Below are 25295 nucleotides of genomic sequence, written 5' to 3' on the forward strand. Positions count from 1 at the left end.
TTACATTGTATATTGCTTTATTTATCATTTTCTTTATATTTCAAAAATAAAACGTAGAATCATATAGTTTTAGCAAATTAACACAGTGTTGTAAGAACACATTTAATTGAATTATCATTTACAGCAATAGTTATTTTTGTCTCATATTAATATTTTCTATGCAACTGTTGACTCAGATGTAACCTTAAGATTCCCAATCTATACGTGTGCTTTTATGTTTCCAATGTGTGTTTTTATGTGTAGGGCTCATAATTTTTGGTTAAAACATTTTGACTTTATAAAAGCAAAATTTTAGAGGTGTGGAAACTATTTTAAACCAGTTTTCACTTTTGAAACCCTGGCTTTTACAGGACATATTTTTAAAACAACAAAAAAAAAAGATTCTTACTGATGTGCAGAATGCTGTTGTGTTTTATGTTTATTGTCCATTAATTTACAGCTCTACAGCCTTTCAAGGGGGAGGCTTTTGCACTCATGAGTCAAATATGTTTCATTGTGGATTGGTGAGATATGTAAGCTGTGATTTTAAATGAATGCTTCCAACGCCAGATCCTTTTACTCCTACCTTATTGTATACTTTTCTCGGTTCCATCATAGCTGTTTCACTTGATCAGTTTGTTCTAAAGGCCAGTATTCTATAACCAACAGACAGGAATACAGGCAGAGACTGGTTGGGGGTTTGTGTCCAGGGAAACAATGTGAGCTGGATTAATTATTATTTCAGTGTTGCATAGAATGGATATTTTTGCAAAATCAGTAAAATAGCAAATTGATATTTTCATATTGATCTATAACAAGGGTTGTAATTATATATAAATAAACATATATAAATTAATAATAAAGAAGGAAACACATTCAACACATTTGTTAGACTTCATACTACAGAATGCATGGTGTAGTATTTAGCTCTGATCAAAGTCCTTTAATTTGCTTATACAAAGACTCATGATCATATATATTTTTATTTACGTTAAAAAAACAGCTGTATCATACTTAGATGCAGAATATTTGTTAGGAGTTGCTTTATTCACATATCAGATGCCCTGGTTAAACAATATAAAATGTGTAAGCCTAGATTGCTTATATAAACTGAAATTAAAACAGTAACTGGGCAAGAAGCTGACCCCCTACAGCCCATCGCTATCCCCAGCAGTGCCGGTCCCCAGCCCGGTAGAAATTGGGGAAGGATGCGTCAGGAAGGGCAAAAAACTGTGCTAAATACAACATGCTGACAAATGCTCTACTGTGGAGACCCTGAACTCACTGGATGAGCCGAAAGGACAAAACATAAATAAAAAACACCAGGGAGTATGTGACTTCTGAAACTGGCATGATGTAATCCTCGTGAAGATGTATCACTCGGCTGGAATTGGGGGAACATGGTAGAAATTGAGGAATTGAAGTTATAAAGGAAGAAACAGTGGTAGCACTAGTTCTACACTTGTGCCACATGCTCAAACTGTTTAATTTAGAGGAGAGCAGAGGAATTCAGCTGGCCCGCTCTGTTATGTAACTGTTCTTCTCACCAAAGGAAGCAGCCCAACAACAGAGCTACATTATTGATGTGGGAGTTTCCAGGTTTTCAGGTAGCCACGGAACAAAAATAGGCTGTTTTGAGGGTCAGAGTTCCTATTGATTCTGTCTATGTCTGTGTGCCTCCTCCACAGGTCAGCCTGTGTAGGAGAGAGCAGGGAAACAAAGAATGTGTGACACTATTGAACTGAAGCGGTATAGCTTTACATACTGCCTATAGACAAGAGTGGATCTAGAATTTGTTTTAATGTGGTGGCCAAACTGGGACACCCGTTCAAAACAGGGTGGCAGTATGTCAAATATAACATCTAATATTTTCAACTGTAAATAGTCATAAACAATTAATAATAAACTGCTGGGGAGAGGCAAAATACATCATTTGCAGGGATAATCTGCCTGGCTACAATTGTATTGTTCCAAAACATATGAAACTACCTTTTACATAATAATAGCATTTTTTTCAACTATTTATGATGATAGTCATTTTATTTCAGCTTCAGATTGGGCCATTTCTCCCTGTGCTTAACGTTCTACAGCAGGTACCTACCACCTTGCCACTCAAGCTGGGGGTGGCTTGTGGGTTGGCCAATTTGGTTTTGGGGGAGGCAGTGCCAGCCCACGCCCCCCATCTGACTCCACCTCCGCTACAGAACATCCTTGGACAGCTCATTATGTCGATCTACTGTATCTTTGCAGTTTGATTAATTTATGCCATAATATGGGCTTCTGTGATGTGCTATGTGACAGTTTATTTTAAAAGGGGTGTTCTTGTTTGCACAGTGTCAAAGTAGACTTAATTATGTTACACACAGCAAAGACAGGATCCAAACTGTATACCCCAGATTTTTACATTCCGGAGTTTATTAATATATTAAATTAAAATCAATTGAAAAATATAATATGATTAGATATGCAAATCTTAAAGTCAGTTATGATGGAAATCAGTTATTATGAAAATAACCACATACAGCATGACTATAGAAAAGGCACAGATGAACCCAGTTGTTCCAGTATATGAAATGCTCCCTGTTTAAGAACATCCTTACACACAGATGATAATTTACATTCACATTTCAGCTGACCCGGTTAAAGAAGCAGTTGATTAGGTACTGTATAGTGTTTACACTCACCAGGAGTGAGAAAAGGCCAAAGAAAAGTGTGGGCAGCTAAGCCCCAACAGTCGGGATTGCATGCAAGTCAATGGTGGGAAAGAGATGAAAACAAGGGCAGAAACAACCTTTTGGCCATATGTGGTCTGTCTTGGGGTTTGTAAACTCAGCTTGACTGGGCCACGAGATAGAGGTGGCTACAGAGGAGGGAGTAGGTGTTGATGGGATAAGAAGGAGGGTAGACCAAGGGAAGGAGGAGACTGGAGGAGAGAAGGTGTGCCAGCTATAATGGGCCTGCCTCGTGCCTGCAAGCACTGGAGATTTATTGCAATGGCCCCTCCCTGTGTTTTCCTCTTTATTGATTCCCCTAACATGCAGTCATCAGTCAACTATGGTTGCAAAATACTTCAAATTTAACCTTTCATACCTTAATTGGCACCGCTGCTGTGTTTTGGGCATCATAAGAGAAGATACTTAGCCTTTTATTTTGAACTATAGGTACACTTTTCAGGACCCGCCACTACCAGAGGTTTGACACTGTATTGCCCTCCTAGTGTGGTGACCGTACTTAAACAGATACACTGTTTCACCCCTGCCTCTTTTCTTTTCTCACTCCTTGAATTGTAGTAAAAACAGCATCAATAATTAATGATCCAATTAATAGTTTACACTGGTTTTTATTGAGCTGTCAAATTGATGGAGAGTCTGCTGGTGGTGAACTCCGCCACTGCCTGTGCTCTGCCTTCGCCCTGAATCAGCACTTTGTCGGGCCTCAGAGCCTGGGCGAAATGGCAGGGCTGGGCGCAGACTGCTGATGCTCAAAATTTATGGCAGCGATGAGTTTCCTGCTCCTTGAAAAACCACACAGTGCCTTCCTGGGGATTAGTGCCCAATTGTGGTGTGCCACTGTTAATAAAGCTTCTGGGAAAGAAAAGGGAAAGGCTGTATCTGTCTCCATGCTGGCGCCTACTCTAGTTCTCTTTGACAGACATTAAGGGTGGGCAGGGAAGCAGGCGGCTGGAGGTGGAGGATAATGAGAGGAATTACAGACACAGGTGGATATGGAATGACTGATGTAACTTTAAGATAAGTCACGAAGGATCTAATTTCATTCTACAGTACATATATCTCTCCGAAGCAAGCAAACCAGAACCTACCGCTGTCTCCACATAAGTCAATATGTTTCTTCCTCTCCATGGTCATGAATGCAGGCCCTAAGCTGTCTGGACTATCATGCCCACATTAGGCAAGTCACTTGTTCAACATGGAATGTCTACTACACTGATCTGTGCTCTGGTGTTTATACAGCCGACAGAATAGCAGCTGGGAGGCAAAGAGGGTAATCACTGTTGTCAGCTGTTGGTTAAAGGGCTGAGAGGGCAAAGCATGCCCAGGAACATCCATAACGTTTTATCACAGTGCATAACTGTATACAGTAAGTAGTTTTAGACCTCAACTAGACTGATGGATAGATTCTTATAGCAGAGGGAGGAAGAAAACGTAATTTGTTTTGCTCAGGTTGACCTTGCAAGTTAGTCACAACACAGATGTTGAAAAAAAATATATGTGTGGAAATGTCTTCTGCGAGCACTTTACTGTGGCAGGAATTGACATGGATTTTTAATATGTATACATTATACAGTAATAATATAACAATAATAATATTAATATTAAACATAATCGCAAATATGCTTATGGCTAGAGGGGTTGCACTTCTTCAACCCGAAGAAGTCCAAACACAACTTCTGAAAGTATATTGCAAAAAACTTTTTTTTACATCATCCTCAAAGATAAAAATAATTTGGGGAGTGTTACCAAAATCAGAAGCACAGGACAATTCCTTATAAGACTTTACTAGACTCAATTTGTAATAAGCCTTCATTCTTCTTCAAAAAAAATCTTCACGACCAGTATTTAAGGTACTGCATTTCTGGATCTCCATTGTTAGTATTATCTTATATAATTAGAAAAGTTGAAGATCTGACTATTCTGTAAACTGTACAGTGATACTATCTTTGCACAACATTCTTTTTTCAAGCAACTTCTTTTTTCTCCACCAAAAATACCTTTACTCTTGTATGCTCCAGCCCCCCAAGGCCTCCTCATCGAGATGCATATACAGTCTATTTTTATGCTTTTCCCTCAGACTTCCCTGATTTTCCTGAGATCGAATACTCAGCCAGATAATGCTTGAAGGAAGCCCGTCCTGTGTACTGTAGATCCATTACGTTCTCCAGCTCTTTGCTGGGGAAGTGAAGTGTTGGAAATGTGACGTATCTCGCCCAGGGGCTGCACAAATGCAATATTTTTAGTTTACCTTACCTGTGTCCGTGGCCCTAAGGCTCACTACAGCTCCATAAATACCATATCACAAGTACAACATGTACAGTACAAGTTACGGGCCAGTGTCTGCTGAATGCTTAGCAGCAGCAAATAGACTTTCTGTATTGTTTAAATGACCCTCGCTTAAGTATGTGCTTTAAGAAGAGCAATTTCATCAGGCCCATTTCTTAATTCACTTTGTTACTTTATAAAATGACTTGCCCATGAAAGCAAATAACGTTTAAATGCTCATTGCTTCTACATAATGGGATTTTCAATGCTGTGATCAGACAGCAGCATATCACTGACAAACCTTTTTTTTTCTTTTTTGGACCACCTTTTGTCATAGTGCCCTCTCCTCCACCTCCCTGTCTCCTCTCTTTCCCTTGTTTCTCTGTGTGTGTGTGTGTGTTTTTTAAGCCTACCTGATGCAGCAGCTGTTTATATACTGGTCTCCTGCCCAATCAGCTCAGTAACTTCACGAATCTCCAGCCACCCTGCTTTGCTACATTCACTTGTCCGCCTCCTCATCTCCTCAGCTCTCTTCCCCCAGGCCTCAGCTCAACTCACCGTTCCACCTGCTCCAAGATTCTCCTTCCACTTACTCTTTCCATGGACCTTCCTCCCTTGCCAGTGCTCCTCTGAATCCCGTCTCTACCTGTTACCTCCTAACAATAAATAGTCTTTTTACCACCTTACCCACTCTGGTCCGTCTCTTACTCTGGATCCACTTAGTGCTACTACACTCTGGAAGTGTGACATTAGATCTGGCCACTCTAATGGACTTAGGAGATGTGAACCAGCTGCAATGGGCGGTCACCAGCCAGGGCACTCTGGCTGGTACTGGGGAAGCATGACCAGCAGATGCGGCATCTGGAGGAAGGATTGAGTTAATCTGTGTAGCAGATCTCCCAGTTGGTAAGAGATAGTAAGACAGAGATGGTAAGCATGCTCTGCTCCAGTTTAACCCCCTCTCCTTCCCCTCCAGAGACTCCTCCTCAGCCACCCGCTGCTACCGCAGTCCGTGAGTTATATGTGCCTCCTCCCAAGCCCTTCTCTGGTGATCTAAATAAGTTTTGCGGGTTTCTTCTCTAGTGCTGTCTGGTCTTTGCCCAGCAGCCGATCACCTTGTTCGGACTCAGCAAAGGTCTCTTACATTATCGGGCTCCTCCAAGGACGGCTCTCGAGTGGGCAGAGACCAGACTAGGTAATTCCGAGAACTCACTATGGAGACCCAGTGGGACAACGCTTGTTGCAGGCAGTTTTTCACCACGGTCTGTACAACCAGGCAATGGACGAGCTCACACGCAGGGATCTCCCTAGTTCCCTGAATGAATTGATTAATCTAGCCATTGGACTGGACAACCACCACCATGAACGGCGGAGAGAGAGGAGCCGAAGACCAGCGACCATCCCCCAGGCAAAGAACATGGGGACAAGCCTGCCATCATACAGCTCTCCGGTGCCCCCTGAACCCCGAGCAGAGGGGCGCCTTCTCCCACTTGAAGGAGCTGGTCACCTCTGCTACAATCCTGTCTTAGCCTGACACCTCCCATCAATTTATTGTTGATGTGGATGCTTCAGAGATCAGTGTGAGTGGGTCCTTTCCCAATGCAGCCAATACGGTCAAAAGCTGCGATCTTGTGGCTTCTTCTCCCGTCAGCTGTCTCGGGCCGAAAAAACTACTCAGTGGGCGATCTCGAGCTCCTGACAGTGAAACTGGCCATGGAGGAGTGGCATCATTGGTTAGAAGGCGCCTTGCAACCTTTAATTGTCTGGACCAATCACAAGAACCTAGCCCACATAAGGACAGCCAAGCACCTAAACTCCTGCTAAGCTCAATGGTCCCTCTTCTTCACAGATTTACCTTTTCACTCACACTACGCCCCCGGTCTATGAACCTCAAACACGATGCCCTGTCCCTTGTCCACTTCCCGGAAACCTCTTCTCATGACCCTGAGCCTATTTGCCCTCCCTTGTTTTTTGGTGGGTACAATCATGAGTAAGTTTGAAAACGAGGTGCGCTCGGCCTAGCAGAGTTAACCCAAACCTGGCACCAGACCTCCTTGCCTCCTGTTCGTCCCACCTCACATCTGGCCACAGGTCCTTCAATGGGTCCACCGCTCAAAGTTCTCATGTCTCCCTAGTGCAGACCGCTCCCTAAACCTTCTTCTGCAACACTTTTGGTGGCCCTCCCTCACCAAAGACACCAAAGAGTTTGTCTCAGCCTGTGCATTCTGTGCCCATGGTGGGGCAGCTAGGCACGTTGCACTAGACTTCGTTCACAGAAACAACCCAAATAGTTTTTCAGACCATGTTCCGCCTTCACGGCATCCCCTGTGACATCTTGTTGGATAGGGAGCCACAATTCTCCTCTCAAGTCTGGACCTCATTTTGCAATGCTCTGGGGGCTTCAGTGAGTTTGACTTCAGTCTAATGGCCAAACCGAACGAGCTAATCTGTCACTTCCTCCAAACCCTCCACCTGGAGTTCTTTTCTACCTTGGATTGAATATGCATAACTCTCTGGCCCCTTTCCAATTAAAAAGATTATCAACCAGTCTGCAGTAAAACTTAAGCTCCCCAGAAATATGAGAGAGTATCCAGTGTTCCATGTGTCTCAGCTCAGACCAGTCACTTCCAGTCCTCTGTGCCTATTAGTCGAAGAACGGGCGTTAATCGTGGACCCTGAGCTCATCGGAGACTTCCAACATGCTCATCCCATGGGTTGCCCATAAGCGACCATTGACGGGGGTAGTATCACAGCACCCTGTCCTCCACCTCCCTGTCTCTTGTTTCTGTGTGTGTGCGTGTGCGTGTGTGTTTGTTTATGTGTGTGTGTTTAAGCTTACCTGGAGAAGCAGTGGTGGTCACACCTGAATCCAATCACCTTCCTTAGTGACAGCTGTTTATATACCGGTCTCCTGCCCTCCACAAGTGGCCAGATGGTCTCAGTAACTTCACAAACCTCTGGCTGCCCTGCTTCGTCCACTCACCTCTCTGGCTCCTCGGCTCTCTTCCCCTAGGCCTCAGCCCATCCTTCCCCCGGCAACTCACTATTCCAATTGCACCAGTACTCTAAGATTCTCTGGCCACTTACCTGCCTCTCCGCACGGACCTTTCTCCCTCTGAATCCTGTCTCCACCTGTGTACCTCCTAACAATAAACAGTCTTTTTACCACCTCACCCACTCTGATCCGTATCTTACTCTGGGTCCACTTAATACTGCTACACTCTGGAAGTGTGACACATTTAACTTTCAGTCTTTACTTCCATACCTTTCTCTAGCATTACGTTTGTTTGGATTGTTTGATAATTGATGTTTTTCACCTTTAATTAATTTGACTTTTTTAAGCCTCTTAATTAAATTCAAAATGCACACTGTCTCTTCACTGCCCTTTAAATTGGCATGGGAAAACATGGCAAATCCTGTACACTGACAGCTCATCTATCAGAGACATATATATTTAATACTTTTGGTTGCGTCTTGTCAGAATATATATTTTAAAAATCACTGAAGTCTTTATCCTGTAATGTCATATTACAGATACACTTGCCCATCTTGTATTTTTTAAGACTGTATCTTCGCTGATGCTACCGAAGAAGTTGTAATCAGAGCCTCCTCTTTAAAAGCTCTCCCTAGTGCACTTTAGATGGAGGTCAGTTAAGGCTGTGTTGCACTGCAATCTGAATCCCCAGTTAAACACATTAGAGTTCTGCTCTCCTCCCTCCTACAGATGCAACTACTATAGGAGAAGATAGCAGCATGCAAAGTTTCAACAAAATGCGCGTTGTTGTGTAAGAAGGTGTTTGAGGTATTGTTTTAGAGAACACAACCATACTAGGGTTTCATTACACGATGACTGTTAGGCTAACTGTTTGTGGAAAGCAACACAGATCTCAATGCATCTTGGGCGGCTTCTTCCTATTGATCTAGACAAAATGAACCATGCTGGTTGCAAAAATTTTTAATATAAGTTTTCAGTTATTTCAGTTTCTGACCCAACTTGATGTTGATTCAGAACGGGGGATTTAGTTATCTGGGGTCACTGTATGCTCCCTTGACTTGATTCTATCAGCACTCAGAACCATGATCAGCAGGTTTCCCTTCGAATACAGTACATCCAAATGAGCAAACTTTGAGACTACAAACAGCTCAACTTTAATTATACAAGACAAACCCATCAGAAATGAGGGGATTAGGGGGCAAAAGGTGTTTGGTGAATAAAATGTGAATAATGAATTGTGTGACTGTCTACCATGAATCCCTGTATTTATCCAGAGTAAATAAAAGCATAATAAGAACATGGGGACAGGTGAAAGTGAAGTAAGTTAGTCCGTGTATTACTATGAGTCCCTCTACTTTTATATATATTCAAATTATATTGCCTTTATCTCAATAAGGGGCTTGTATAACAATAGCACATCTATTGTTGAATGGACTTTTTGTTCCAACACATGTTATATTGTTTACACTCACTAAAACAGAGTAAACCGGCTCCTGAGTTTAAGATTCTGTATATGGATGAAAGACCCATTATGACGTCAGTCAGTCAGGTTTAGCTATGAATGTAATGCTCATATAATGAATGTAACAATACAAAGTGGTGATCTGCTCTGTGCTGTGATTGTATGTCGCAAGTACCTTTGCAGGGGTTTTCCTATGATGTGATAGTGGAACACAATCCAGACTTTTCAATCTGTGTCCTACAGGAAAGACAAGAAAAGTTTTTAAAACTTAGAATTCTGATCCTGACAATGTAGAATTGTGTTGAGGTGGTCAAATCCGCATTCATTGTTTATGTATTATCTGAGCTGCTGCATTTTTCTTTCTCTACAGGGATCTTAGATTTCCACATGATGATAACGTTTTCAGCTAGAGCAGTACTGTATATATGTGTGTGTCTGTGTGTGCGTGCGTATCTGCACACATGTTAAGTACTGTATGTGTATTGTGTGTTAATGTTGGTACCTTGTGGTTTGTGGTGTCCTCACTGGTCCCTCTTGCTGTCCTCTCTTGTATGTGCGCCCTTTCCCCCCAACCTTACAGGAGATTTGGATGGCCATTGGTGGGACCATGCATCATGGCATAGCAGTGAGGCCTCCCCAATGTCTTTGGTGAGACATGTGGAGTCCTGCCTTGACACCTCCCCACCCCCACCCCGTCCTATCCCACAATCCCCATCTCTCCCTTCCTTCTCTCTGTCTCTTTCCTCCCCCCGTGCTCCCCTCTCCCAGAGTCTTTTGTCATTTCATGTCTCCTTCGTTTTATTTACACCTTTGCATGTTGTTTTTCTGTTTTTCTTTCTGTTTTTATCCCACACCTGTAGGGGAAAGTCAAAGGGGAAAAAGAAAAACTATTGAGCAGGCATTTATGTCCGAGCCGACACACACCTTATCTGAGAGGCAAAAGAAAATGGTGCGCTTTGGGGGACACTCATTTGAAGAGGACTTGGCATGGTGTGAACCACAGGTTAAAGACTCTGGAGTTGATACGTGCAGTAGCACTACCCTAAACGAGGAGCATAGCCATAGTGAGAAGGTACTGAGACAATCTAGTCTGCATTTTGTTATTATGATTTTATAACCTACCCATCCAGTCTTTGTTTGCTCTCTGTCAAGTGTAAATAGGTCAGGTGTTTGTTTTTGGATTTTTTTACCTTGTATAAATTGATTTCTCTTTTTTTAATTTTTATTCTTTTTTTTTTTAAACTTTTTTACTTTTGGCTCCACCTTGCTCGGTGTTGCTGAAAAAATCTTCTGGGGGCGCCCTCTTTGCTTGCAACCTGTACTTGCTGTTTTGCTCCCCAAACAAAAACTACACATCTTAAAATAGGTGTAAAGAAAGAGCACTGACACACAACCTCTCTGTTGGTCATTGCACACAGGAATGTGGGTCTCTCCTAGTTGCATGCCCGTTCTTCTCCGTATGTTTTGTTCTTGCTCTGCAGCAGTCTTGTTTAGTGTGGTAGGAACACCTTTATTCAGGCCCGTACCTCTCACTTTGCTGCCCAACCCCCCGGAACCCGTCCAGACAGAACTTGCCCCCTGCCCATCTTTCTATTCACTTCTACTGTATTGCCAAACTCCAAATGATTGTAAGCACACAAAACAGGGAATATTGGAATTGTTTTGCATAAAAAACAAAAAAACATTTGTTTTTCTTTTTCCCTTCCACTGCCACATCTGTAATTTCACCTTTTCTGTGTTACATGGGTTTTTTTTTCTGTGCCGTACATTTTTCATCTTTTTTGATCTTCAAACTTAAACCACATGGTGTACCTCATTTGTTCTTATATCATAGATGACCTTCCCCCCCTTTTTTTTGTTCTCTGCTTTCCCCTTACTTCTCCACTTGATGGTGTGTATTAAAGCACTCTCTGGTCTTCCTTCTCCAGTCCGAGGAGCTGGTTTGAGGAGGAGTGTTGGGGCTGCTTGCTTTACTCTGCATGGGGCTCTGCATGAATCTCACTCCCCCCTCACACTGGCAGGTTCACACAAGCTCTGTAAATAAAAAGTATCTGTATTGTTTTATTTAGTTGTGTGATTTAGTTGTGGTTAGTTGTAAAAGTTCAGAGTGTTTCATCAATACTTTAATCCATGATTACACTGAGAGAAAGAATATTTCTTCTATTGAAAATGAAGTAATTGAGCACCTTGTGGCCTAAAAACACAGAGATTGTGAGAACTTTCTTCCTCGAGTGAATTAGTTTTACCCCTATGCCCCATTTCACTATGGACAGTTGTCTGTTTTGGTCTAAAGTAATCAAATCCAAATGGATGAGTGTTAAACAAAAGGTGTGTTGTTGCTCTGACCTTGTAGCACCCGGTGACGTGGCAGCCGTCCAAAGATGGGGACCGCTTGATAGGGCGTATTTTGCTCAATAAGCGCATGAAAGATGGAAGTGTGCCACGAGACTCAGGGGCTCTGCTTGGTCTGAAGGTAAGCTAATAATATATGTATTTGTTTTTGTGTGTCTGAACGTATGATGGTCCCATACGGACACACTAAACTAATTATGCTGGACCGCTATTCTGCTTCTAAATCTGCATGTTTGAATTTGGACTATGTCATATCTTATAAATTGTGTTAAGGATTTTGATATGTGCAGGTGACTCTATATTGATTATGTACATTTATATTAAGATATTACTTTGCACATGTAAGATCTATTATATTCAGGTTGTATCTTAGTTTGTGACATACTGATTACCTGTTTGACTTCTAATTATTGAATATCTTATTGTGTTACTCCGTAATAATATTTAGCAGAGATTTGATTATATTACTGCTGTATAATAATGAGTAGTATTTGCTTCTGAACTTAATCATTTATAATAATTATTGGTACAGTTATTACAGTTCTTTTAAAAAGAGTGGGCTCATCCCCAGATATGTACTTTTTTATCACATAGTTTGTGCCTTTTCAGTCTTGTCATTATTTTAAAGTACTCAACGCATTGCCAAAGCATGTGCAGTACAAAATGTTTTGCTGTTGTAGATGCTTTGGTTTTTATTTTTCCTTTAACTGTTTCATAAATCTGCCGGTGGCATACTCTGGTAAAAAGGAAAACAAAGCTGCTCAGTGAAAAGTCAGAGATGCACGGTGGGCCATGAGGACCGAGAACACAGAAAGGGATGGGGGGAAAATCATTACTGATTGAATGAACCTCCTGAAATCGCATGTTTGTTTCTTCTCACTGGTTCTGTGCATTTCTGTCTGCTCAGCAGCAGTCAACCAACTCAACAGTCCAGCCAGTCAGTCCATCAGTCAGACTGCCAGGCTCGCCCTCACTGCCTATCTCTCTCAATTCACCTTTGCAAGGCTCACTCTTTGGCTCCTGCCCATTACATAAAACCATTTCATTTAGCAGACTTCCCTAAGCTCCTTTGTATGTTGGCATTCAGCTGCCATTAAGAGGAATTTTTATTTGTATGATGCCCTTGTAAGCTGAGCAGAGTGGAGAACAGCCGCTCAGGACTGCACAGTACATCTCTAGCCCAGGGCTCTCCAGTGTTACTGAACCACGAGCACCACCAGAGTGTGTCCCTAGGGAAGAATGCAGAGATGGATTTTTACCATTGACCCTCTCCTCATAATGCTTTTATTACGGATTTGGAGCCCCCAGACATAAGCCAAAACCATGCCATCAACAGCACACTTTAAAATCCTGCAAGCTGCAATGCACATGCTACATCTTCATAGGTTTTGTTATGAAGTGTTATTATGGCCATGGGTGGATTACGGGACCAGGCCCAGGGGCCTAAGAGGCCTGGGGGACAATGTCCTAGAACCTCTGATAATACTGTTTATATTTCTTATTTGAAAGACCCCAGTTAAAAGACATAAAATATTTTCAAAGATCACGACCACAAAAAGTGGAACAATCTGTCCCAAAACAGACACAAAATACAAAAGACACATGTAAAATGACACCAGACAGACTCACAGAAGGCTAAAAAAAAAGGGTGACTGGCCTTTCCCCTCCCTAACTCCAGGGGCCCGTTTTCTTTGAATGGGTCCATTGATATGGCACATTACTAGTGCTTTTATAATGACACAAACAGGTCAACCTTAGATTGCATATGGATTTTATTGTTGATACAGTCACTTCATTGTTTGTACAGGTGGTGGGAGGGAAGATGATGGAATCTGGTAGACTTTGTGCTTTCATCACAAAAGTGAGGAAAGGAAGTCTGGCCGACACAGTTGGACATCTCAGACCAGGTATTGCAAGAAAAGACAAGAAGAAAGTAAATTAACAAAGATATGTATTTACTTCATTTAGTAGTAACCAGCTTAACACAGACCTCTCTAGTGTGACTTATTAAAGTATTGATGTGACAATTACTGTCTCTTGTGTTTTACAGGTGACCAGGTGCTGGAGTGGAATGGGAAGCTTTTACAAGGAGCCACTTTTAAAGAAGTTTACAATATCATACTAGAGTCCAAGCCTGAGCCGCAGGTGGAGCTGGTGGTCTCACGGCCTATAGGGTGAGAACTCACACTACGTGACACACACACCATACACACACCAACTTTTCATGTGACAATTCTGGTAACAGTAAGCAGAAAAATGCCCTTGTTGAAAGAAAAATACAAGCCAAGTAGAGAAAATTAGCTTATTTTCGGTATCTTTCAAAACTGACACATAAAGCATTCTGGGGCTGTTTTGTGTTTTCATTTTTGTCAATGTATGGTTTAAATAATTTAATCAATATCAAGTAGTTCCAGGGCTAAGTCCTGTCCAGCTTGCACTCTGCCTCTTACCAAATAAGAGGGAGAGTGCATGCTGGGACAGATTCCAGGCCCTGTGACCTGGAAAAAGGAATAATCAGCTTGAGAGGATGAATTTATAAACCAAATGAAATGTTATATTTTTGCCAAATAGCTAGCATAGACAAACAATTACAAATTACCTTTTAGTTTCCACTACACATGGATGAACAATATACACATGACAACTAATTTGCCAGGTGTGCCAAGTGTACACATCAGTTACTGCACCTTCAACATCTCTATTGACTTCTTTACAATTGAACACAGAAAGACAAAATAGAATATATAGTAGCTTGTGTTCTTGCTTTATCAATTCTTATGTCTGACCGTCTTTGTGCTACTAAGGCCACTGCTGGGTGAATGAAGACTTATGCTTTGCTTATCATGATTAAACTATATTGCATTCACATGTTTACTTTTTGCTTTTTTTAGAGATATTCCAAGGATACCAGACAGCACACATGCACAACTGGAATCAAGTGAGTCTTGTCAAGCTCTTTAACCAATTTCAATATCCCATTTTATCCTATTAATCAGCCTAGAAACATCAAGTGAATGAAATGTCTTGCAGAGTTGCTTCTGTCACTCTGTATCTCTGTCTTCTCATGGCATGCTCTCATGCCCTGTTTGTGTCTCTTTTCTTGGCTGTCTTTCTTTCTGCCCCCCCCCCCCCCCCCCCCACTTTCATCTTATGTCTTTAAGTTACTAAAACAATAACCTAAAACCAGCATCACTACTTTTTAATCTGACTGTGTCATTTTTGCCGTGTCAGGTTCAAGTTCTTTTGAGTCTCAGAAAATGGATCGTCCATCCATCTCTGTCACATCCCCCATGAGTCCCAGCATGCTGAGGGATGCCCCTCAGTACCTGTCAGGACAGCTCTCAGTAAGTAACCTTAGACTGACTTAACAGCTATATGTGAAATCCTGCGGAGAATTTCCATATTTAATTTGAAAACTGTTAAAGTCACATGAATGCAATGGGTTAGTGAGTGTAACATTCTCAGTATGCATTAATTATATGCCTCAAACTATGTTTAGTTTAAACCATTGTTAGGGCTAGCAGGCTCTGCTTCTCTCACTCTGCCCATTCAGCTGGCCCGTTCTCCATTATATAGTATAAATTCCCTCCTGGGCTTAATGGGTATAGGGCTAAACTTAAACGAGAGATGAATAAACCTTCAGCTCTGTGACACTTTTTCTGCACAACATCGATATTTATTCAGAAGAAGATTGTTTGACTAACATACTATAGATATTAATTCTCAGTTTCCATATTGTGACCTATGGCATCATTTGGATGACATCAACATGTACAACACAAGTGCACTCTGTTGGCCAATCAGAATAAAAGTCCACAGTCTGCAGATCCTTTTCTTGCTTCTTATGTTCAACATTTCCACTAGAGAACTGGGCTTGAAATCCCAAAACAGCTAATCACTGATGAGTAATTCTACACAGTAAAGAACTGTGTGTATGATATTTTTGGAGCAATTTAAATTGTGGTTAGGGATAACAACTGGGCTTAACGTCACGCTGACGCAAGCTCGGATTCAGTGAAGAAAAAGTCCAGAGAGGATAGAGAGAATATGATTGTGAGCCATTGAGAACTTGCTTGAAGGGGCCTATGCAGAACAGAGCAGAGAAGCTCAGGGACAAGTAATCTTTGATAAAGAAGCAACGAGGCAAAGACATAAATGATAATTGAAAACGTAAGGAAGAATCCCATCTAAAACTAGAAATATCTGTTGTTGTAGAGCGTGTTGTGAGTTCCTGTTGTTTTGTGGGGTTCTGGTTTTATTGCATTTTCTTTTCTTTTTTGCTGTTTAATTTTGCTTATCCAGAGCCAAAGCCTTAGTAGAAGAACAACGCCTTTTGCCCCTAGGTTCCAGGTAATGGGCCCTGTCTAAAGGGCTTAATCTCTATTTGGTCTTTGCTCATTGACTGTTGACTGGCCTTTTTTTCTGTTCCCATACTTTGGAAAATGCATTTCCAGGGAAATGGCAGCTTCAAGTTTCCCTTTCAGTGCAGTGCATTGTCATTTTCTTCTTTTTAATTTACTTCACTGTTACAATGACAGTTATTATTAATCATTTTAACCCATTCACATCATTATCCCTAGTTAGTGCATGCTCAGCTAATCTGAACACATTTTAAGAGACACTCCTCCATTGTCTGATTTCTTCCAGTCTTCCAGTCCAGCTATCTCTCCTATAGCATGGCAATGCAGGAGGGTGTCTCTATAAATTTCTTTAGGTCAAAGGACTTTGGTTTTTTCTCTGCTTCAGTGTGACATGAACCCAGGCCTTGACAACCCTAACCCTCCACACATATACAGAAGGATGTGCAAGTTGAAAAAATGTTAATCAGCAGATCATGGATCAAGGGTCTGGAATATCATGTTGCAGTGAAAAGACACCAAGTACCCTATTCTGTTTTGCAAATTAAATTGCATTTTCCCTTGCAGATGATATTTAACAAATAAGCAAATTGTACCTCCCATATACAATTTTTAAACTAAGGAAAGGCCTTTCTTGACTTTGAGGACCTCTTCAAATCTACTAAATCTTTCGTTTTGTATTTTACAATATGCGACGGAACCAATTTGTTTGACTCTGCTTTCTTAATTCCAATAGCCTCAAGATTCAAACTGCACCTCAAAACACGGGATACTTATCTTGCTTATACTACTAATTTTCCCATAACAGTACCTTAAACTAACTTGTACTAACCAGTATATTCACATCATGTGACAATGTTGTTATAATGATGCAAACTCCACCACACAGATGATTTGCAAAGATAGGCACCTTGGGTTTAAACACATGATGTGGTGTTAGAACTGGGGGAAATAATCCGTTGTTCTGTGTGTGCGCACACAACTATGTGTGTGTGTGTGTGTGTGTGCGTGTGTGTGTGTGTGTGTGTGCATGCTAGTGCGTGTGTGTACTCTTGCGAAAGCTTGTATATTTCAGTTTATTTAGTTTATTTATTATTTAAAAAGTATTTGAGTAGTTTACAATATGACAATGTGTATTATCACACAGAATGTAATTATTAAGTATACAAGGGTGATATTTTCAGAAATATTTACCATTTACACAGACACGCAGATATTTATATTTGGCAATAACGTGTTGGTGGGCTAAAGGTTCAGAGATTGTTCGGTACAATTTGTTTTCCCATAAGCCCCCTGCTGTCTGTTTTTTCCTATGTCGAATCTATAGACACGTCTTGAATGCCTTCTCTTGCATTGCTGCATGTATAGCTACTAGTTTTAAACAATATAGACCCTTTCCATAATCCTAATTTTAAAGAAGTATGGACAAGAGCTTAGAAGCATCATTTCATCTACTTTTTTTAAGGCTTGAGTTGGACTCTTTCTTCTAAGTGTTTTCTTTTGGAGTCCATACTTCCCTTTTAGTGTGAACTATCTTTGATTCCTTTCGCAATAGCATGATTGATTTCTCTACATCAGTGTCCATTGAATATCTAAAAGAACTTTTAGAGACATTGTAATCTCTGGTACATGATATCATTTCAACAGCACACATTGTTTTAAATTTAGACCTTGTTTGCTTTAGCATTTCAGGAACATTCAGTGCCAATTGCACTCAGTTCCATTCAGTTAACTTTGTTTCTCATGGAACATTTTTATAGCTGAGAGAAACACGCACATTTTAAAGTTAACACTTCAAATTAACACGAGTACAGATATATACAAAGTATGGCAACATGTTTGCAACCAGTAACATAATAAGTAACAAATAGCTTTTGTAGATGGCTAAACAATCACTCATATTTGACTACTTTATTTTGATGTCACTAGCATTATCATGCCACAATACCACTGACACAGTCCATGTTTTAATGAGCATAAACTTAGATAAATTTCCCTGCCAAGCATGTGAGCTGATATCATTTGAGCAGATAGAAGGGTAAATACAGGAGAAGACCCTATGCGGTACTAAAAGCAAACAGTCAATTAGATAGGCTTTGATAAGCATAAAAATATGTGGAAATATGTGTACTTTCCAACTTAATACCTTTGTCTTCTCCTGCATTATTCCCTGTGTGAGCTGTTCCCCTCGTTTGCTTTGAGCTGTGTCACAGCCGGCTGTCTCTGATTTACCCCTGCAGGTCAAACTGTGGTATGACAAAGTGGGCCATCAGCTAATTGTCACCATCCTGGGTGCCAAAGACCTCCCACCCAGGGAAGATGGCAGGCCCAGGAACCCTTATGTGAAAATCTACTTTCTACCTGACAGAAGGTAAGAGTAAGAAAAGTTGTCACTTGCTAATATGTTATTTTTACTCACCCCACTCAGTTAATGAAATGTCAGTTCAATGCATTTAAAAAGACTCTGAAGATTAGAGGGCAACAAAGACTGGTTCAGATGTTCTCAGACTAGATTAGGCATTGATGTAATGTCACTAGTGTGTCCCTGTTTTGTATTCATCAGCATCAAAAATAGGGATATCTGTGAATTTGTTACTTAATGAGTTGTTTAGTGTAGTTTTGCATCTTCTTAAGCAATTCTTTCTTGACGACGAACGCAGAAAGCAGGTGTTTTTTTTAGAGAGATCGTATAGTTGTCTTTCCATTTCATTCTTATCAACATGCTGTGGTGCTGCTCCCTGTGCTGTGTTCCGTTATTGATCTGTTGTATTCGTGGCTCTCCCCTATCATGGTTGTAAATAAAAACAGTTTGAATTATTGTTCCTCCAGTGACAAAAGCAAGAGGAGAACAAAAACAGTAAAGAAATCCTTAGAGCCCAAATGGAACCAGACCTTTATGTATTCGCCGGTGCACCGGCGGGAGTTTCGAGAACGCATGCTGGAGATCACATTGTGGGACCAAGCCAGGGTGAGGGAGGAGGAGAGCGAATTCCTTGGAGAGGTAAGAAGACCAAACCAAACCCATTAGGGATACTCACTGACAGTATCTGAGCTAATCCTTAGAATGGCATAAAGCCCCCGACAAAAGTTTGCCCACTAGATGGTTTGTGCTGGAACATTCCTCATCTAACAAAGAAAGGGTTTTTCTTTTTCTTTTTGACTTCTGTGTAAAACTCTTACGATAAAAAACACACCTCAGCATTGGGTATTATGGCCCAAGTGTTTGTTATATGATACCGTATCTCAACCATTTGAGTGATACCCTCTTTGGGGTAAGATACCTTACGTTGGGCTTTCTCTTCTGACAGATACTGATTGAGCTGGAGACGGCTCTTTTAGATGATGAACCTCACTGGTACAAGCTACAAACCCACGATGTGTCCTCCATTCCACTCCCACGGGCCTCCCCAAACACACAGCGAAGACAGCTCCTTGGAGAGAGTCCAACAAGACGGCTGCAGAGTATGTAACACAGCTTTCACAGGTCACAAAAGCCATATAAATGAACATGGCCAGTGGCTTATGTTATCAAGTTACTTAAATTCAGTTATTCCACATTCTTTCAGTGAACAAATGAACAGGATCTGACATAATATAGCGGAATTTAGGATTGGTCATTTTTCATATTTGATAATTATTAGCAAATGTACATACGTATGTTCTTGTTTAAAAATATTTTTTCTTGTGGTTGACGTTCAAGTCACATTGCCTACCAGTTTTCTGTTTTCTTTTAGTTTAGGAATAGTTTGACAGTGTTAGCAGTTTTCGCACTATTTTTCTATGCCATCTGTGTCACTTCTACCTTACTGCTTCTGCTTACAGACAAAGGCTCATACAACTCAGGTAAAGCCCACCTGCACTCACTGAAAGTGCTGCTTTGTTGAGCATCTGAGTGTTCTCCTGTCCTCTTCAAAGCTACATCCTTGTGCCCTGACCCTTTACCCCGTTACCATGAAGGGTGCATGTTTCTGCTGCCTTACGTAGGTTTCAGTTTGCTGAGCTGCTGTATATTTTACTCAGCCTAGTTCAAATCCACTCAGGGTAGCAGATATGTGTACACTCCACGGAAACTCATTTCGTAGACTGTGGTCTCTCTGTCTCTTCGTATTCACCTGCTAGACATCTTATAATTCCACCTTGCAACCCACAACTATATGCTGTAGAGCTGCACTTGATCCTCCTCTTAAAGCAGTGTTATAAAACTCCAGCTCTGTGCCAGTCCTAGCAGACACTATAGATTATGTACTATTATATAAATTGTGTCCACTTGTTTTTCCACTGTGAAGTACTGTATATAGTTTATTATTTTGCCTGTTATAAACTCTTTCCCTTTTTGATTGCACAAAATCTAGGTGACAAACCATGTAGCTCATTCTGCTTTGCTTGTGCTTGTGTGCCTGTATGAATATGTTGGAGAAATTGTCATTGGATAGGTTGGTGATCCTGATGCTGCTGTGATAGTTGACTTCTCACTCTTTACCTGAAGTGGCATTAGTGAATACCAATCAGCCACAACGTTAATGCCACTTGGTGGTTTTCAGGTTGTAGTGAGATGAGGTCAGCACAGACACTATGATCAGGCTGCGGGTACACAGACCCATACCCAGCAAACTGTAATGCACTTTGTGTTCTGACATAGTCATAGTCAGCGTACATCGTTGACCACAATGACATCAAAACTACCAGGTTGATTTAAATTGTGGCTGATCAATATTTACTTGAACAAAAGAAAAAAATAATGCTTTGATGATCTCTGTGATCTCTACAGAAAATCAATATCTCTTTTCACGGCCCCTCGGTCACCACTGTCACTGACTGACCATATACCGGTTACTTGACTTAGATGACAGTACTGTAAGTCTGTGCTACACAGGACTGCTTTGCTGTACTGCTTCTAAAAGATACTTACGGCCTGCTCACTTCTATATCACGTCAATTTTCTGTGTGTTTGTGTTAGTGTGAGGTGAAAGAGCTGACAGCTGTAAAAAGTTTCCAGCTAACTGAGATGAGAGGTTGGGAGCAGCACTGCCAGAGTGCTGCACTTGTCATTTCTGAAAAAGCACACGTGCCAAGTTGATTTAAGTTGACTGGCGATGGGCGGACTGCAGGGAGGGGGTCATACTTTAAAGAGGGGGGACAGGGAGGGATGATAAGGCTACTGGTGAGGATAAAGAAAGAGCTGTAAAAAGCCACATCACTTTTCCCACTCCCAACTTCAAATGTAAAATGAATGTGTCAATTACAAGTGTCATGGTTCAAATGAAGAAAGATCTGTTGTTTATGCTTAAGGCGAACAGTGAAATACAGCATTATTTGTTACAGCTGATGCATGGTTCCACATATATAATCCAGAATGCACTCTAGCAGGACTGTTATATTTGTGCGGCACAATGACACAAGTTAAGGACTGACAGTACATTCAGTCGGTGTATTTCTTACACTTCAGTTTAACCAATAAAGATTTTACTAGAAAGATCAAATTTAAAAAAATGAATTCATAAAAAAATGTAAATGCATTCTCCCTGTTTGCCCATCTCTCAATCTGTCTCTTCCTGCCCTCATCTTGTACCCTCTTATCCCCTTGTTTTTATTTCCATCTTTCATTCTGACTCTTGATCTTAAAGGATCCCAGAGGATAAGTGACAGTGAGATCTCAGACTACGATTGTGAAGATGGTGTTGGGGTAATAACAGGTATACAAACCTCACATTAACATTCAGTCCAAGACTTATTACTGGCTAAGAATGGTCTGTCCTGCAATACCAATACTTAAATTAAATAACCTCCCACATGTCGCCATCCATCAAATGCTTGCTAGAATGCTTGCCAGAACAGTGAACAAATAACATTATATGTTATATTGGCACAAGATAATGCTTCAGCCCCTCAGCAGAAGCAGCAGCACAGTGAGGAAGCAGTACGCTTTTGTCTACCTCTGCACTTCTAGTTGCTGTTCTGCTGTTCTCACTCCACGCAGGCTCCAGCAGCACGCCCACGCTGCACATCAGAAAAAGAAAAGCAGAACTCTTACCAGCCAGAGAAAAGAAGAGAAGGACACAGGCTGAAAAGTAGCAGAATTTTGCCCGCATAGAATAGCAAAGTCACAGAAAAAAAGCATTGTTAGGTTATTCATACATATGATTTGGCAAGCAGTGTGTATACTTTGATAAACATGATCCCTCTTTTTTCTTGCACTTCAAGACCACAGAAAACTGTGCCACTGAGGTTTGCAGGAAAGACATTGGTAAATGGTGAAGTAGGATAGAGACAGATGTCTGCTGTGTGAATTTTACATGTAAAAGAGTTACACACCCACATATATTAGCACATTCAGGCTACAGAGAGAAGGCTCGGAGCATAAGAATGAGAGTGAAAATCTATCACAGAGTGAATAGATTCAGTTACTGTTGAAAACTGACAGAGAGGGGCAGAGCATGAACCTGCTGATGACACCATAGCTGAGGGAAATCCTCCTCCAGCCTCTTTAACATTCTCATCAGCCCCTCACTGCCTCGCTATGCCAGCCCTCTCAACTTCATTCTCAATGCAGGGAATACCCCTTCAGCTCTGGTTGCACTCACCTCAGTATTCGAGCTGTACCACATCTGAGTTTATCCTGCAGTCTTTTCATCAAACTGCTGACACTATTATTTTCAAATGAGGAAAAAAAAACGATGTTTTCAGTACTTTTAATTTTATGGTAGACTAACTGCTAGGATTTTAATTGACTGCTACATGCACACGTACACAAATACAGCAGGTGCTTTTATAAATGAGGTGCACATTAGTAATTAATGCACATGTTGTGCTGTCTTTAAAAGGTGATTTTTCATGCAATTTGATTTTAGAAGTTTACTCTCATTTTGCACACACAGAGTTCTGCCCCCCTCTTCCTTACTGGTGCGCCACTTTACAGCTTTTAAAATCCTATTGATTGTCATTAAAGATTCTGTCCTTTGTACAGTACACTGTGTGCTTTACAGGCGTGGACAATCCTGCATAAAGCATGTTAATAGGAAGCGTAGGGCACGAATTGTGAGGTTCCGTTTTGGAGTTTAAAAAGCAGCAGATGTTTTCCTGTTAAACCCAATATGCATCATAATGAATCAAATGGGATGCAGATGACCCGTTTATTCTTGTTTTGGCTTTGGTTTAACAAAACAAGAGAGTTTCAAAACCAGTGCGTGTTCCAATTTCAGTAACTGACTTGGGTCCATTGGTGATCAAGATTGATTTAACTTTAAATCCAACTGCTACTTTATGTACGCGGCTCCCATCAATAAGACAATCTTACATTAATTAATCAAACTTTCTTATAAGATGGTCAGCCTTTCCTCATTATTACTGTGCCTCCAATTTGTACTACTTTTCCATCTCATCCATATTTTGGTTTTTTTGGTTTTTTAAATTTCATTTTAGTGTGCTATGCACTCTATTGAATATCAGTCAGTTTTAATACCACTAAGCACTGGCCTAAACCGTGGCTGCAAGCCGTGTTTGATTAATGGTTAATGAACTTCTTTCAAGATCAGTGAACTAATCAGCCTTGCAGAGATTATTCATTATAATGTTTTTTAACTTTTAAAGGCTATTTTCATGTTTAATGCACACTGTTAACACAGCACATGAATTGCACCTAGTTCTCAGTTTTGGAATGTCGCAGATCAGCATTATGAAAGCAGTTTTTTACCTGTGCAGAACTACATTTAGTATTGTTTTTGAAAGTTCACTTCACTACCAAGGTTGCATATATAGCTGCAGATCACTCACTCAAAAACACAGGACGTCCACATTCAGACAATTGTACAGTTAACTTAAAACATAATTCCATTTTGTAAATATAAATCTAACTCTGCATATCTAGGTGTCATTATATAAATTAGTTACAAAACATCTTTCTCCTTGAGCTTATCCCTCCATAACTTTATTATACCACTCTTACTGTATTTTCACAGACTTTCGGACTAATGGCAGAGACTTCCAGAGCTCCACGTTGTCTGTCCCCGAACAGGTGATGTCCTCTAACCACTGCTCTCGGTCAGCTGATATAAACAGGGCACGGTCACGCTCTCCCAGTGTTCCCCCACCCTCCAGGTAACTCATGCTCACCTCACCCCTGGGCTGACACACACATGTTGTATGTTCTGTTTATTTATTTTTTGTTTTTATGTGATATTCACGTAATAATTATATCTTATGCCACATGTTTGTCTTTCTTGAAAAATTGCTGAAGATACTTTTTTTTTTTTTTTTTACATATATTCAAGTTTTTACTGAAGAATCCACAAAGTTTTGTTAGATGTAAAAAAAAAAATGCAGGCTTTAGTAGCTTAGCTGGATGATATGCTGTTTCAGATTAGTTTGAAATAAAATTTTTATTTTGTTTCAAAGTCCTGCATCATGACTCGAACAGTGCTCATCACACAGGGTGTAGCATTTCTTGCATTACAATAAATGCCTCAGTTTAACATGAGGCCATGTGCAGCCTGGCCAGTAGGGGGCAACATGTGGTGTGAAAACTACACAATCCAGTCCACTTCTGGATCGACCCTTTGACGTTAAGCCCTCTCCGTACAACTCATTCAGTAGAGAGGACCTCCACAGTGTATCTGAACATAACTACTCTCGTGACAGGTAAACACAAAGTCTCTAGATTACGTGTCCAGTGTACTGTAGGTGAATGCATATATGCAGGCATGCATGAACATATGCTGCCTAGCACAAGTAAGAGCTAATGAGTAGATGTGCAGGGAGATGTTTATGTACGGTGCACATGTACAGTGCTCTTATGCACGATTTCTGCTTTTAAGCAAGAGCAATCTTCTCCTTTTCTCAGAAATAATTACAGTAGTTCACATATGTGGACTCACTATAACTTCAAACCGGCTTCGTTTGTCTTCCTTTCGAATGCACAGTATACACAATGTATCACTATAAACCTACAAAACCAAGATGGTCATTAACGTAAAAACAAATGAATGTCGCAACTACTGAATTAAAAGTATGAATCTTCAACATACAAAATAAGTTGAAACTTCACTAATTCATAAAAAAAAAAAAAAAGTCACAATTAACACCAGACACCAGGATTGGTTAAGTGTACACTGCTTTAGAGAAGTAAGTGGTTTTATACCATCTTCCATCCAGGATGC

General features: G+C 40.8%; 1 protein-coding gene across 49 annotated transcripts in view; it reads left to right on the forward strand.

Moving 5' to 3' along the window:
- rims2a (regulating synaptic membrane exocytosis 2a) overlaps positions 1-25295 on the forward strand; it is a 126479-nt gene that overhangs the window by 59484 nt on the left and 41700 nt on the right. For 21 of the 49 annotated variants that reach the window (XM_067509685.1, XM_067509671.1, XM_067509675.1 and 18 more), the window contains 13 exons: positions 10294-10505; positions 11787-11906; positions 13593-13692; positions 13836-13959; positions 14677-14723; positions 15017-15129; positions 16088-16135; positions 18384-18514; positions 18952-19144; positions 19452-19605; positions 19966-19986; positions 21768-21836; positions 24099-24237. In XM_067509685.1, the coding sequence (XP_067365786.1) occupies positions 10294-10505; positions 11787-11906; positions 13593-13692; positions 13836-13959; positions 14677-14723; positions 15017-15129; positions 16088-16135; positions 18384-18514; positions 18952-19144; positions 19452-19605; positions 19966-19986; positions 21768-21836; positions 24099-24237 (1471 nt within the window). Of the gene's footprint in view, positions 1-6; positions 10082-10293; positions 10506-11786; positions 11907-13592; positions 13693-13835; positions 13960-14676; positions 14724-15016; positions 15130-16087; positions 16136-18383; positions 18515-18951; positions 19145-19451; positions 19606-19965; positions 19987-21767; positions 21837-24098; positions 24238-25295 lie in introns of those variants that run through there. The other 28 variants (XM_067509678.1, XM_067509680.1, XM_067509686.1 and 25 more) reach the window with 8 other exon arrangements.

This window comes from Channa argus, chromosome 7, assembly GCF_033026475.1.
Source record: "Channa argus isolate prfri chromosome 7, Channa argus male v1.0, whole genome shotgun sequence".
NCBI classification, from domain to species: domain Eukaryota; kingdom Metazoa; phylum Chordata; class Actinopteri; order Anabantiformes; family Channidae; genus Channa; species Channa argus.